Source organism: Orbicella faveolata, unplaced genomic scaffold (genome assembly GCF_042242905.1).
Source record: "Orbicella faveolata isolate gen_17 unplaced genomic scaffold, um_ofav_v1 contig_15, whole genome shotgun sequence".
NCBI classification, from domain to species: Eukaryota; Metazoa; Cnidaria; class Anthozoa; order Scleractinia; family Merulinidae; genus Orbicella; species Orbicella faveolata.
The window spans coordinates 2855138-2870611 of NW_028301542.1; the positions used below are offsets into that span (position 1 = coordinate 2855138).

Below are 15474 nucleotides of genomic sequence, written 5' to 3' on the forward strand. Positions count from 1 at the left end.
GTAAGGCTATGCGTACTTCGGCTTAAGTAGATACATGTTCAAGATGTGTGATATGAAGTGCTTTCATTGAGAAGCAGAGGCTGCTATTCCACAGTTACGAACCTCTGGACAGATTCCAATTTTTACAGGAAAGAAACAAAAACAAATACTTTGTACTTTGTAAAAACACCCTATACTCAATTTTCAACCTAACATACCTAGGGTTTTTTTACTCCACTTTACATACAGAAACACGCTCACTGTTAATATTTTGCATGTAGAGGTTTGAGATCGAAATTAAAACTAGGGTTCGCGAACGGTCCGTCAAAACCGATGGATCTCGCAAAATTTTTCACGAATTTCACGGGCCTCGCCGTCTCATTTTTTTTAGCGGTTGTGTGTCTTGCGTCTGCATAGGAGGCTACGTCACATGGGGGAGTAAATAGTAACCAAGGCCACTGTTCTTAAATTATTTATCCTTCAAAATAGACAGAGCGGTTCAGTGATTCGACTTCAAAAATTATTCACCTGGTTGCCATCTTTAAATTGACACATAACCAGACACTTTTCCAAGTTGTTCGAAACGAATTTTATTATTAATTAATTTATTTGTTTACGAACACACAACAAAACACTGCTGAGACTAATTACAATACAAAGTACTACAAACAATTTGATTTCGATCATAACTTACAATATTGTCACTTTGCCCTACTTACTTACAAAAATTAATGTTAATGCAATACTCAGTAGTACACAGCTTACGATGCTTAGCTTTTTCACATTTTTAAAGCACAAACCAAAACATAATTTACAAGCACACTGCTAACACTAATACCAAAAATTAAGGCACACACACTACTAGCACAAAAAACTAACGCAAGACAAGAATTGTGCCTCTAATATAAAGACAGTTTAATAATTACCAGTCTCTTTATTTCTTTCTAGCGACTTCAAACATATGTTTTGGCAGTTCCTGCTACATGTTTTATGAATCAGGCAAACCATGGTCCAAAAACCGAAAAAGTTGCAGACGCCAAAAAGGAGACCTTGTTTCCATGGAAACAGAAGAAGAATGGCAGTTTATCAATAGAGAGATTCAAAAACGCACCCTCCAAGGATCCAATGATTGGCACATAGGATTAAGGAAAAGAGGAAACAACTGGGAGTGGGTAAGTGGAGAGCCGCTGACTATTACAGACAAATGGCAAGATAACGAACCGTCTGGTGACGGAAGCCATGCTGTGATGTCAAAGGACTACCCCCCTGGATCTCAAGGCCTGTTTAGTGATCAACGTGGTGGAATTGATACACCTTATATCTGCGAATTTAAGAAAGGTCAGAGGAGATGTTAGCAAGTTTAAGTTATTTGACAAAAATGACTCGTTTAGGAAACTAAAGCCGACCTCAATTTTCTACTATAGGGCGTTTTCATTAGTAGTCATGTAAATTTATTGGAACAGAAGAAAATTTTTGCATAGGGAAAGAGTTAACTCCCCCAGGATTGGTTTGGTACACCAACGTGGTGGTCGTTTCATTGTTTTGGAACACCATTACGACTGCCCTGAGGTCATGTGCATACGCACTATTAGAATGCCAAAATGCATTTAGAGGACCACAAAGAGAAATTCTGTTTTTTTTTTTATTACAAGCTTCCTTGTCAGTAATTCTCTGGAAACAGTATATCAATAATTATTAAACACTGGATCATTAGATCGTGCGATTTCATTGGCTTAGCAATCATATATGAGCAATTATAACAAGCTCTACAAATATGGAAAGCGTACACGTAACTATCGGGGCTTTTTTTTATTGTAGCCTAGTTTTCTATAATTTTGGGGCGTTTGTAATAAAAAAATTATTCCACTCGCGCTTGTTGGATATGAGATGGTTACAGCCAACTCGGTCCAACGCGCGCTCGTGGAATAATTGTTTAAGAAAGACTCGTGTATCCCCGAAGGAACTACATATCATAGTTAATATGTACATATACAAAATTACATAATACATTTTTTTTTTCCAGATCACTATCGCGTTCTTGGACGAGTTGTTCACATGAATTATATCAAAGAACAATTAAGGAATCAAAGGAGATTAAACTTTGATGCAACGCGGCAAAATGTACGCCACGCACCGCAAGTGGAAATCCTCACAGACACCCTTTATATTCAGGTATAATTATTCTCACACTGAGTATCTGTTAAATTAATCCCGGGCGAATCTCCGTAAAATTGGAGAAGCACCTCTGTCTTTCGTCATTTATTTCAAATATAAAACGTTAGTTTAAAGTTCGAATTCACGAACCCTATTAAACAAACATCGTTGCTTGTTTTAATACTCTCAGCTACTTCTAAAACTATCAACGGAGCTAAAACACTAAAATTAAAAACCACCCTCGTGTGAGACAGTACCTTATTTTCAATGACTCCAATAAGTTTGACTGCGGTTAATTCTAGGGTGTTCTAATTTTAACATACTTATTTTAAAACCTCTCCAGGGATCAGTCAAGCTACACGGAATCACAAATTTAAAGTTGTTTGCCAGAAGAATCGTTGCTTCTCCAGGAAGTCAACTTGACGTTTCTGCACCAAACTGGAACCAGGTTTACAAAACTCGAGTGCAAACCGAAAAAGATGGAGAAGATGGAAAGCACGGCTTTGACGGGCCTAAAGGTAAGAAGTCAAAATAGTTGAACTGCCTCAATATCTATTGTTGCGTTACAGGAATTTCTGCTCCCGATTCAGCATGTACATTGATTGTTCAAGAGGGAATTTAACTAAAACAGGTCAAGTCAGAAATTATTTATGAGTTGCCTACATTTTTCCTTTTCCCTCTTGAATATGTTTCATTAGGCTGGAGAAAATTGAATACCAGATAAAATTTCGCCAAAGTGAAGACAATTTTTTTTTCTCAAATTAGAATTTTGGACTTTACGAGCCGTCGTTTCGATATTCTTCCGAACAAAGCTCATTTGTGGCCGCGCCGAAAGATAGTCACTCGCTTCTGTCGGTTTTACTTGCGTGTTGCTTTTGAATCGAGGATGGGTAATGAGGGACGGACCATTATTTCTCTGCGCGGGTTTGGGCATTTTTCTGTTTTTGTTTTTCTCACCTATAGGTTCTGCATGACTTTTTTGGTGGGCAATAGGTTGCGCAAGCATTTTTTAACACCAAAAGTAGGCCCTGGTTAGTAGAGAGCAGTTTATTATTTTTTTTCCGTGGTTCCCCTTGCATGATTGCTTTTTCTGCAATTTTTTTGGGGAAATTTCCCCTCCCCCCTCAAAGAAATTATGGTCCGTCTCTAAAAGCCTGCGGTTATTTGGCAATCCCGGATGCGCGATTTACCGATTGGCGTCGACTGATCATGAGATAGGATTCGAACTCACAACTGTTTGGGTTATCTGCTTTGCACGTGCGTTGTACACCTTCTGTGGTTCATGTTTTGCCGAAAACAATGATGTGTGCATTGGAGAATCGAAGATAACGTGAATTTCAATAATCCATATCACTCATGCTAACTGCACCTTCATTGGCGTATTAAATTAATTTAATAAATTTCGTAAATGTAGTTTTTCATTCCGATGTCCCCCGGGCGTCGTCCTCGTGCGGCGTGGAAACCACCATTCCTTCAACTGCCCGTTAATAGGCCACGTTTGATATATCAATATTCTAAAGTTGGTCTGAGGCTTACAACCAGAAATTGCAATTTTTTTTAAAGTTTCTTTTGTCTCTCAATTCCCAAAAGAGACTTGGATACAAAGAAAACACCGCCAAATATAAAGGTTTGTCCTGAAAGCCTCGGAGCCACGTACAGAATATTGACATGTCGAACGTGGCCTGTATGAGCCGTTTATGTCAATATGTGTTTGTGAAATGTTCAGTATGTTTAATTTTTTGCAGTTGAAATATTCACTGATGTTGTTCTTGGTAATCTTGACGTCATTGCCAACGGAGGCAATGGACATAAAGGCCAGGATGGTGGAGATGCAGCGAAGACGCGGAACAGTGGCAAATCAGTGAGTCAAAAGAACTTAAATTTAAAGAAATTCGAGTCTGTCATATTAACTAGTTATTGGTCGCGTGTGAAGTCTTTACGGGAAAAATTCAAACCGAGACCTAGCCGTATTGATTGAACGACAGCGAGGTCAATATGGCATCCAAGGTTTGAGATTTTTCCGTAAAGACCGAACATTCGAGGTTAAAAAGTTATTTACTACATGGCCTTTTGCTCTGTCTTTGCGTAATCAGCCCTTGGGCATTACGGGAGAATAATGCCCTTCAGTTCGCCAATAAGAGCGCACTTCAGATCGGCTACAAACACAAGCCACATAATAAGAATGAATAACGACTTGCGACAATTTACAATTTTACAATATCCGACAGGATTCTTGCGCTCATTGGTTGAAAGCTATGGTAGAACATAAAATAGAGCATAAAAATGACAGAATGACGCAACGCAAGGTAGCTTTCGGAGAACGTGAGAAATTGTCGCGAGGTTTCCTATAAAGCCAAACCGTCGAGTTTTGAAATGCCAATTTTTATTATAGTGGCATAAGTTTTTGGGAACCTGTCGCCTTGAAACATGATTTTAGAAACACGTGTGCAATTTTGTTCTGATTTCAGCTCTCAGTTTGCCGGTAAATTTTCACCGTGGCTCCAATAGGGCTTTGGGAATTTTATGGCGAGATTGCTAAGGTCTATGAGAGCCTACAAGAAAAACCACACCATAATGAATGATTAATCCAGGCAACTCACATGCTTACTCATCACATAAGTTATAGAAAATGACCTTCTTGAAGGAGCTCAGTCACGGTATTTTGAGCTATTTTTGCCACGTAAAAAATTAACTTTAAACTGAAGGTAACCTGAAAATATAAGTTAAAGAAAAACACTGAAAAGATAGTAACATACCATAAAGGAATAAGGATGGTTAAGGATGGAAAAGATTGACAACACGGATTAAAAACGACGAACTTAAAAAATTTAGGCTAAACTTTTCAAAATGGCCAAACCGTGACGTAGCTCTTTTAAAATATTATTTAGGAACCTGGTAGGACGGCAGGAGACTGCAGTAATCGAAAAGTATCTAGAGATGGGTGTCCAGATTACATTCGTGGAATTCCTGGGACCAAAGGACCTGATGGAGGCAACGGAGGGAATGCAGGAAAACCAGGTAATGAGTTGTTATGTCCCGGAGCGGGGGAGTGGTGACTCCTAGAAAAAGTGGGTGGAGGGACTTCCTTAAACCCATACCCTATTTAAGACCAAAATCTGTGATTTTGCCTACCTTATTTATGACCTATAATTAATTCCTTAGGTCAGACCGATGTTAAAGACATTGTGGAGGGCTGTCGTTGATGTTCTTATCTATAATGATGACAAAGAAGCTTCTTCTAAAAAAACCTATCTAATTCAAGACTACAGTGCAAAAATCATACTCTATTTGAGACCAAAACAGATAAAAAACCGTACCCTTTATGCTGCACATACCAAAATAGGCCATATAAGGGAGTAGCCCCAACCCTCTGGATGTTGCGTATACTTTTCTTTTGTTAATGCAAAGCCAGGGTGCAAGTTTGAAGATCAGGGCAGCGATTCGATGTTTAGCTATGGTGATCTAAGCGGGAGTTTTTTCAAATTCAAATGACATAAATCTCTTTTTGATGATATTCCACCGCTTGAGCCTCCATTACATGCTAGTTCCAGTCTAATAAAGAGAATACGAGTATTGCTTATTCCCTGATGCTCGTATACCAACTAGATTCAGCGCAGGGCCACAAGTATTTGAACTATCGTAACGTTGTGGATATATTGCTATTAAGGTAATGGAGGGAAGGCCGGAAAGGTAAAAATCCGATGGAGAGAGATAAAGGGTACGGTAGTCTTGAAATCGTGTGGTGGAAAAGGAGCCCCGGCGGCCACAAATGGAAAAGGAGCAAAGGGTAAGAAAGTTATCTACTATTGCCGCAGAGCGTATGAAAAATGCCTTCCGCATCGATCTGACCTGCAGGCGATCACAGAATCGCAGCTTATAAATTCTACGATCATGTGGAAGTGCAAGTTAGGATCGGCTGCTATTACGATGGCGCGATCCCAAAGAAGAGAGTCTTGTGAAAGATATATGGGTTATTGACCAAATATGAAGTCAACATGGGTAAATATTGGCGTGTTCATAGACCGGGTCCATAAAGACCCAAAAAAGAACGAGGCCAGTATCCAACCATCTTGAACCAGGAAGCTTGGTCAATAAAGGATCTGTGATATTGGAAAAAGAACGCTATTTTCTTGCGGGACACAGCGGGTACTCCCGACCGTGTAAGATAGCGCCATCTTGCCCCGCTCGGGTAGCCAATCACAGCACAGGATTCATCTTGCCTACTCACGGAGTTAGCCGTATAATAAAGTATGTTCTTCAAGCCTCGAGCGGTTGTTCTCGATGGGATTGGAACCATATTTACTTGTGTGATTTGTTCTCAATTGTCTGTACTGCCGTTTTAATCGAACAGTCTAGCCAATTTGTCTTAATTTGAATTAAAATTTACAGGTAACTGTTATTGCAAGTATAACCAAAAATTAATTTACATAACTGGAATAAGTCGTCCGCCATGTACACATTGCAGACCTATTTTTTATTTGTTTGCAGGAGGCCGCGGTAGTCAGGGTGGAAAAGGCAGGAGATGCGGCAGGGACATGATAGCTGGTACCATAGTGTGTTATGATGAAGGAGTTTGGGACACCAGGGCCCCCTCCGGGCCCCCAGGAAGCAACGGCAGGCCTGGAACAAGTAAGGGGATTATTAGCGAGGATCCTTATTTTCGTTCGCATTTTTGTCGCGTCATCTGTTATATGACCTAACATTTAGTCCTGTGCAAATAGCTTGCGAAAATGATATTTGTCTGGAACAGATGCTGTGCGTGTTTTCGCGCTAAATGGAAGCTATTGTTCATTATAATCCATCAAATATTTTCGCTCGTTCGTGACTGGTCTAAGCACGTCACGTGACTGAATATTCCCCAGCTAAAACTGGGGTATATCCGAGTGATATTGCCCAATTTTCAAAACCGTGCGTGTTGCGAAAAACGTTTCAAGAATAATACACAAATAGCCTCCATTTGGCGCGAAAAGATGCTCGGATATTTGTCCTAGGACATTATCTGTTCCTCAAAGCTCACAGTTCGCTTTTCGGAACAGATAATGTCCAAGGACAAATATCCGAGCATATTTCCGCCCCAAATGGAGGCTATTGTGTTCATTATTCTTCAAATCTCTTTTGCAACGCGCGCAGTGTTGAAAATTGGGGAATATTCTGGAACATTCCCCAGTTTCAGCTGGGGAATATTCGGTCACGTGACGTGTTTAGATCAGTCGCGCGCAAGCGAAAATATTTGATGGATTATAATGTTGAATATCTATATTTGTATTTGAAGGAATGGGCTTGACAGATTGGTTGAACCTTCTCAGTGCAAAACACGCTTCCAGGTCCGTTTCTCTAGAAAGAAAAAAGTTGGATAATGAATTTCACAATTTAGTCTGCAGAGTCGTTGATTATTTTCACTCTCGCCAAAATACTGCAAGACTTAAGGTTACAGTATACCTTCAGGGGTGTCTCGCGCGCAAGCGATGTAGCGCGTGCAGTTTAAGCTGTAGATAACTAAACCCCTATATCAAATTAAAGCTTATGGAGCTGGCTATCAAACTATACCAACAATTTTGAAAGAAAATGAATTGTCGAATTTTTCACGACCACTAAATGCGAGCGCCCGAATCACCTTTCGAAAGCTACAAGTCAAAGCGAATTTCGTTTTTCGCCAATTTAATTTTTTCCTCGGTTTCAGGGCCCAAAGCGCTTAAAAAACGTGTCTGCGTTTTGGCATATTCGATTGCAGTAAAAAGTTACAGAACATTTTCGAAATGGATTAAAAAAATGTGGAGTGATCGTACAAAAATCGCTCTCGAAGAAAAAGTATTTCGAAATTAACAATTCCCAGACACGCTTTTGTAGTTTATATGTTAAACTAGCCACTGTCCAAATTTAAGAGCAATTGAACGAATTTCCTTTGAGTTATAACTCCTTAAAGTGCCTGCTTCAAGTGAAAAAATTTATTCGAGAAAACAGCGCTAAGAAAAATTTTCTGCTTTGCGAACAAACTCCGCCCACAAACGCCTTCAACTGGGTTCTCAGGTAACTAAGCCAATCAGTGCAGGGAAAGTTTACTACCGTTAACCTCCTGGTGAAATTTACGCGCGAATCTTTAAAAAGTCTTGTGTTTCGCAATGCGCTCAAGGAACCGAAGACAGAGAGATAATTTTTCTGCAGCTCGGTATTTCTTGAAGCTGGTCTGGCAAAATGGGGAAGACTAAAAAGGATACGAACGCTAGAGTGGCTGAGCGAAGGAAACAAACAAAAGACAGCGCGGAGAGCTACTGTGTGTGAGCAACTGTGCATGGATAATATTTCAAATGGTCTCAATGAGTCCGACGATTCGTCTATATCGGACTCATCAGAAGAGTCTCTGTCAGCATCCCTGTTATTGCTGTCAAGTTCCGAAATTTTTACAGAACCTTTCTTTTCTCTCACCACGAATATTTGCCCGCCTTCTACGATAACTATAGTTTCATCCGCGTGGCGAACTTTCGCTTCTTCACTCATTGATGTATTTTCATTCGTTCTTCGCTGTTTTCGCTTTTTCGAACCGGTCCATGGTTTAAACGTGGTCTATGTTTACTTATAACTTAATAGAGACACGCCTAATATAAAAAATGCTGGGTAGTCAGAACAACAATGCTGATCAACTGAGCAGTCAATTCGTGACATCCATATAGGTAATTCCCGCGAAAATCGTCTCGGTTGATTGCATACGCGCCATAGGGCTGTCAATCAAGAGGTAAACTTTTACTTCCGGTGAAAACGTAAAACCGCCATTTCTCCGCCAATATTTAGCCTTTTTCAAAATTTTTTTTCAGAAATTAGAGATTATTCTTCGGCCTCTATTTTGACCCAAAAATCCAAATTTGAAGAAAATTGCCGACCCGAAGGTATACTGTAACCTTAAGAAACAGAAAACATGTGTCATGTTTCTATCGAGTTATGGGAAACGCGAGTGGAAGTTTGGGAGAACGAAAAATCCTGTGGGAACACGAGCCAACAGGCGAGTGTTTCGACAGCTTTTTCGAGTTCTCCCTAACCTCCACGGGTATTTCTATAACTCGATAGAAACACGGAGAACATGTTTTCTCTTCCCTTTAGAAAATTCCGCCACGAAAAACAGAAAACAATCTGTATACTTTGACCATCAAAATGTAATTAAATTCTCTTTGCTCGCGCCATCATTATGTCAACAACTCATGCTAGTTCTGTATTTCTATCGAGGTCTTGAAACCAATCGGCGTGCGTAGTTTTGGTTTTTTGTTTTTTGTTTTAAATGCTATAAATACCGTAGATGCCTACGAATTTTAATCTTTCATTTCCGGCTTTTCAGCTTCCAGAGCCAAAGGAAGGGATGGTAACGTTGTTAAATCCATGATTCAATCCGGGACATTAGACAGAAACAGCAAACGAGGCTACCCAATGCAACTGCTCAGAATTATGAAAAGAAAGGCTGAGGACATGTTGCTAGGAGACGCGAGCAATGTGCAGGGGAAGGCGGCGCTCATCTTTCTCAAAAACGTGATCAAAGAAAAACGTGGTGTCAGGGTTAATGTTCTCAAGAAAGGTATTACTTCGGCATTCAACGTTCTTGTAAGTAATGTTAGTTTAAACATGTTTGCAAATTGCAAAAAAGATTTCCGGTAGACTAGTTTTCACTTGCGTGTCGAGAAGTAATTGGTTTTGCTTTACTACGCTACATGATTGGCTTAAAAAACTCGCGCCACTTTTTCACCCAATCAGAAATAATACCTAAACCAGTCGTGACTCGTTCGCACACATTTTCCCGCGCTTCGCGTCAGCTGCCTGATTGGTTCATTGGATTAATTGTGTCATTTGTGATTGGTTAGGGTGATGACATTGGTTTTGATTTTACGACACTCAATTGAAATCTGTTCTAAGCCCTGTATAGCCACAACAAATGGTTATCAACAGTCAATCGAACGCGGCGAAGAAGACCAAAGATAATATTATTCAACAATTTAATAATTTCTAATTTATTAGAGGGTTATCAATTGAGTATCACGAGTAATCAGTCAATTACTTTGGTTTGTTTTGGTTTTACTGCGGTTCGAGATTGGTGTAATTGGTAAGTAATTGGGTTGGTTTTGGTTTTACGATACTCGATTGAAAAGCAATTTATTGCCTGATAAGTTTTCCTTGACACCTTGCATTTTAGAGGTGGCAAGAAAACTCGGATTTTTAGGGAAAAAGGGCTTTGATATTTTTGGAAAAATCAAATTGTTTGCTCCTCGCATGAAGTGGGAAACTCTGAAGACAATAGCAGTGAGAATCAAGGATACAGCCAAGGAATACGAAACTGCCTTCAATGGTATCAAATCTTCAGTTGAAAACAAGGACAATTTTAAGCAGGTTGGTGTAAAGGTGTTTTTTTTTTTTGCTAGGTCATTTGTGGGAGAATCTCAGTATTTGGAATAGATTTTCAATTTGCCATTTTTGTGCTACAGCTCGCCGGAAAGATGGCCAAAGTTGCCAGGAAGCAAGTTAATGCTGAAAAGAAGCGATTAATTGAAGCCAGGAACATTGCTAATAGCGAAAAAAGACTTTATGTTAAGGTAGCCTTCTGTTTTTTTCTTTCTTTTGTTCTTTTGTTCCTTCCTTCCTTCCTTCCTTCCGTTCGTTTTCCCTCCCTCCCTTCTTCCGTTCCTCTCGTCCTTCATGTTTTCTTTCTTTGTCTTCTTATTTTCTTATTTTGTGTATGCTCATTTTCAATTTCGTATTTATGCTGTTTAATGTGCTTCACAAACTGGTGTTTTTATTGTTACAGTCAATTCAACAGTTAGAGAGTCAGATGACGGGCATAATAAAGGAGGTTGAGGCAAAGCTCCCTGAGACCTTGGAAGCAGCAAAGTCTCACCATGGCGACTTTTTGGCAATTCTTCAAGGTGTGACGGGATTTGTGAGCGCTGCAGCTTCAAAAGACCCGTTTGCGTTTATAGATAGCGCACTCGGCCTGGCGGAAAGTCAGCACGGAAAAGCATGTCTTAAAACCCTTAGTAGCTATCAAAAAAGTCTGCGGACATGGTTGACATTTGGAAAAAATTACAAGCCTCTAAAGGACTCAAGTGAGTTGGACTTCGATCAAGTTGATGTGGATTCTGTCCCAGGGGTTATGCAGGTATGCATTTATCAAGAGTAGTAGGAAACGAATTTGACTGATGGTTTTGGTGTATAATGCTATTTAAAACCTTTTAATGATTTCTGTTTTTGCTTTTACCACAACGAACTGCGGTAAAATGAGAAAGCTGAAGGTGCTTAATTATTACGTCCCACATATTGCAAAGCCATCAGATCAAGGAGAAGACTCCAGTGATTCGTGGTTAATTAATTAAGCGAGCCCACACGAATTGAACGAAATCGTGTAGCGTGAAATTTGCTCTCGCCCCACTTTTCGCACGGTCCGGATGCGAAAAATCTCTTTCGCTCGTCCCGATTGCGTTCGTCTCATACAGGAACGCTTTTTACGCAGGCTAAATCGTGGTCGAACAACATTTTCTTTACAAAAATGAAGTTGCAACCAGGGTACTATTTTACTTATTTTTGCGGTCTTTCTTTCCCAAAGGCCAATCTTGAGCTGAACAAGGAAACTTTAGCCGAGGAGTTGGTTTGTTTGTTGGACGTGGCTGCACTACCTCAGGACGTGGCAGGCTTCAAACGGCTCATTGAGTCCTTCTTCATCGCAGGCGCAGCACGTATCGACCTGATAGGGGAGGTTATGGACCTTGACAATGAGATTGGAGGTTATAATTTTGATATCCCCCTCCTAGAAGAAACTGAAAAGACAATACGTGACATAGGGAAACCAGGAGGTAAGGAATGTTTTCTCCTTTGTTTAGAAAATTTGACTTTTGCGAAACCAAAAGTCGAAGGTGAACATCAGACAGTTAAAAGAAATTTTAATTCTGATTTAAATATCAACCTGTGAAAAAGGCAAGCTAGGACTTATTTCTGTTTAATTGCACATTCCTACATATAGATAAGTTATAATAAGTAATTGATAACCTCTTTAAAATAACTCTTTTCTTATCTGTTTATATATTGCTTTGGACTGCAAATTAAAAGTGGACGAACACGAAGACTGTCCGACCTAGGATGACCTAAATCTCCCGCCAAACGCCTAAATAGACCCTAAATGTCCCATGACACCCCGCGAGCCTCTCCATCGTGCCGTCAGAATAGTAATTTCTGACAAATTCGTCCTTCAGTCGTCACAAATTATATCTTTATCTACCTGTTACAACTTTGTAATTTTTCATGTCTTTCAGCTGCTCCTATTACAAAGAATCTTCGACTCGGGTTCATGGACAATTTGCTGAGTACATACAGGGAATTAGAATACTCCTTCATGGTAAACGTCTATGAGCTTTTCAAGGCATTCAGGTTCCGAACATTGTGGGAAGGAAACGATCCTCTGACAAATTTCCAACGCATAGCAACTGAGAGTGCCCGTGGCACCGGACAACTGAATGGGATTATACAGCTTACAGATGTACTACGAAGCATGGAACAAACTGAAACAAAAGCGGTTCAGTGCTTCACGAACAATGTTTACACAACCAATATCAAGAAATGGAGTTTTGACAAAGCCACGAACGGGGATGTAAGTTCCCGTGTAATGATTAGGAGAGGTAGAAATGTCTGTGATGAGGGTTATTTTCAAAGAGAAATGCCAGTTTTCATTAGAAATTATGGCCATTTGCTAGTAAGAGCTTAAAGACAGAGACTGTTATTAGTAAGAATACTTTAGTTTTGGTTCATTTTAATATTTAAGCATTTTGGTCTAATTTTTTTAGATACCCGTCTAATAATGTTTACAGAATGATGCGCATTTTTAGACTTCTCGTGTGATAAGTCTGCATACGGGCCAAGTGCACGCCCATCGGGCCGGCACTTATATTCCAGTTTCAGTAGCACGAAGCGACTAGAAGTATTTCCCGGATATCTGCCAGAGATAGGCATCTGTATCTGTTATTTTTGCACTTGAGTTTTCTGGGTTTTCTGCCATTGATATAAAAACAACCATGTTGCGTTTCAGGTATTTGACGGTATTGCCAAAGGTTACACGAGATTCAGTATCAAGATAGATCAGAGTTGCTCTTCTTGCTACAACATCCGACTATTAAAGGTAACAAAATTATCTTATCTCCCTTAAAATCATAAAACTTGAAGAGTATTTTACTATTCTTAACCAAAATTTTCGAATAAGACCTGATTAACTTTGCACGAGGTTTTTTCATTACCAATCTCAAGGTCACAATGGAAACCATTTCACGAAGTGGCCAGTTTCTTGTAAACCTGGGATGGGTACGCCCAGAAAAATTTGATGGGGTGTGCGGCCCGCTTCCCAAAGCCCTCACCCTATGTAAGACCAAAATCTGCGATTTTCCTTACCCTATTTATGACCTGACCAAAAATTCGACACACTATTTACGACCTAACCCTTGAATCAATCCCCTGTTCCAAACCTGCTTTAAAATTAGTTCCTTAGATGAGGGTCTTAGATCAGACAAGTGTTAAATTACCGTGAACATAATTTGTGAAGGGCTTTTGTTGATCGTCTTATCGATAATGATGAAAAAATAGCTTCTTCCTAAAAACATACCCAATTCAAGACTAGAGTGCAAACCTATGATACCCTATTTATGACCAAAACGGCTGAAAACCATACCCTTAAGGGCCGCACGTACCTATATAGCCCATATAAGGGAGTACCCCCGATAAGTCAAATACGCGATTGAGTTGCTTCTTGAATTTCCCAATTGAATTAATTTCTCTGATGTCCTCGGGTAATGAATTCCACAAAAACTGAAACTATATTTCAAATAATTATTACGCGGCATGGGCAATGTTACTTTACCGAAAGAATTTCGCAAATTATAGTCTGGGCTACGTTCGTTGAATAGGTTCTGGAAGAACACTGGAGATAACTCATTAAGAATTGTTTTTTTGCCGCATTTTTCTTACTTCTAGTTTGTCCCATTTAAGTGTTTCGAGAAGCAAGCTTAAGCTAAATTCATAATTGGCCTTTAAAATTACTCTGTCTGCATGTTATCTACTAGCATTGCATGTTTTTCTCTGTACTGTTTCGTAATTAGCTGTATGTTGAGTTGACCGGCACCAGCCAACAACCTTCCAATGTTCCCGCTGACGTCCATCTAAAGGTTCGTCATCTAAGCTCTTCGTACTTCAGGGCGGGAGATAGTAACATAAAGCAATACAGTCAGCCTATAGGTTCATACAGGAAAATCAAGTTTAACCGGTTTTCTATCAGCGACGAACAAAGGTGCAAGTTGAAGACTCAACAGAGAAGTAAGTCCCTCTTATTGCGTTACATATCTCTTTCTAACCAAGTTCGAGGTCCATACTGCAAGTTACGGACCGAGTTCTCCCTTATCGATTTTTAGTCCAAAAGTGAAGTGCGCGGGCCATAAAATCGACGAGGAAAAATTTAAAAAATGTAAAACTTCAAATAGAGCTATGCTAACTAAAAAAATACAGTGGAACCCAGTTATGTGGTCAACAAAGGGCCAAGAAAATTTGTTCGTATTTGGTCGCGTATTAACGGGATAGGGTCAAACCTGTCGACTGGTCAAAATTAAATTGAGTGACTTCTTAACAGATGTATCTCAATCGCTCTTCTAAACTTATGTTCTTTAATAAGCATCCGGAATGCAGATATGAAACATGAATCAGTGTATGAATTAAATATTGACAATGGAAAAATGAACATAACGGGGTAAAATTATAGAGGATTATACAGGTTGAGATTTCAGAATGTGGCCTATGGCCTTATTAACGGAGTGGCCGCATCAACAGTTTAAGAAAATGTATGGGCATTTCGCCGGGACAGAAAAAGCGGCCGTAATAACGAGGTGACCGTATTAACAAGGTGACCGTAAAGTGGGGTTCCATTGTAATAGATAAAATAGAGACACTTGTTTGTTTTACTGTTGAAACACGTGGTATAAGAATTTAAGCCATCGCTTCTTAATTACAATTATCGCAGTTTGAAATCAATCAATGGATTTTCTTCCCAAACAGAGGAATCCTTGTTTTGCGTCAAGAAGGACGATCAACGCTGGCAACCCATGTGCAGTAATCCGCTGAGCAAGTGCGTCCGCGATCGCCTCCTGGGTGATGAGGAATGTAAAAGTCCATTTGGTACTCACGAGCTGCAGATACCCGTGGACAATCAATTGTCATGTACAAGTGCTGGTTTAACAGACAAGAACTGTAAAGACCTGGATGTAAGTACTATAGGGGTATTCCATTAGCCTCGTGGGCATATAAGTACTTCTACAAGTAAATATATGAAAGATCATATATTTG

At 39.7% G+C, this 15474-nt stretch overlaps 1 protein-coding gene across 1 annotated transcript in view; it reads left to right on the forward strand.

The window, feature by feature from the left end:
• The window catches only part of LOC110055061 (uncharacterized), a 40067-nt gene that overhangs the window by 22602 nt on the left and 1991 nt on the right, over positions 1 to 15474 (forward strand). The window contains exons 3-18 of the mRNA XM_089287939.1: positions 928 to 1317; positions 2003 to 2151; positions 2477 to 2651; positions 3879 to 3994; positions 5022 to 5151; positions 5801 to 5920; positions 6622 to 6762; positions 9458 to 9691; positions 10304 to 10497; positions 10593 to 10700; positions 10913 to 11263; positions 11708 to 11954; positions 12411 to 12745; positions 13181 to 13270; positions 14241 to 14454; positions 15187 to 15392. Of these exons, the coding sequence (XP_089144065.1) occupies positions 928 to 1317; positions 2003 to 2151; positions 2477 to 2651; positions 3879 to 3994; positions 5022 to 5151; positions 5801 to 5920; positions 6622 to 6762; positions 9458 to 9691; positions 10304 to 10497; positions 10593 to 10700; positions 10913 to 11263; positions 11708 to 11954; positions 12411 to 12745; positions 13181 to 13270; positions 14241 to 14454; positions 15187 to 15392 (3200 nt within the window). The remainder of the gene's footprint in view (positions 1 to 927; positions 1318 to 2002; positions 2152 to 2476; positions 2652 to 3878; positions 3995 to 5021; positions 5152 to 5800; positions 5921 to 6621; positions 6763 to 9457; positions 9692 to 10303; positions 10498 to 10592; positions 10701 to 10912; positions 11264 to 11707; positions 11955 to 12410; positions 12746 to 13180; positions 13271 to 14240; positions 14455 to 15186; positions 15393 to 15474) is intronic.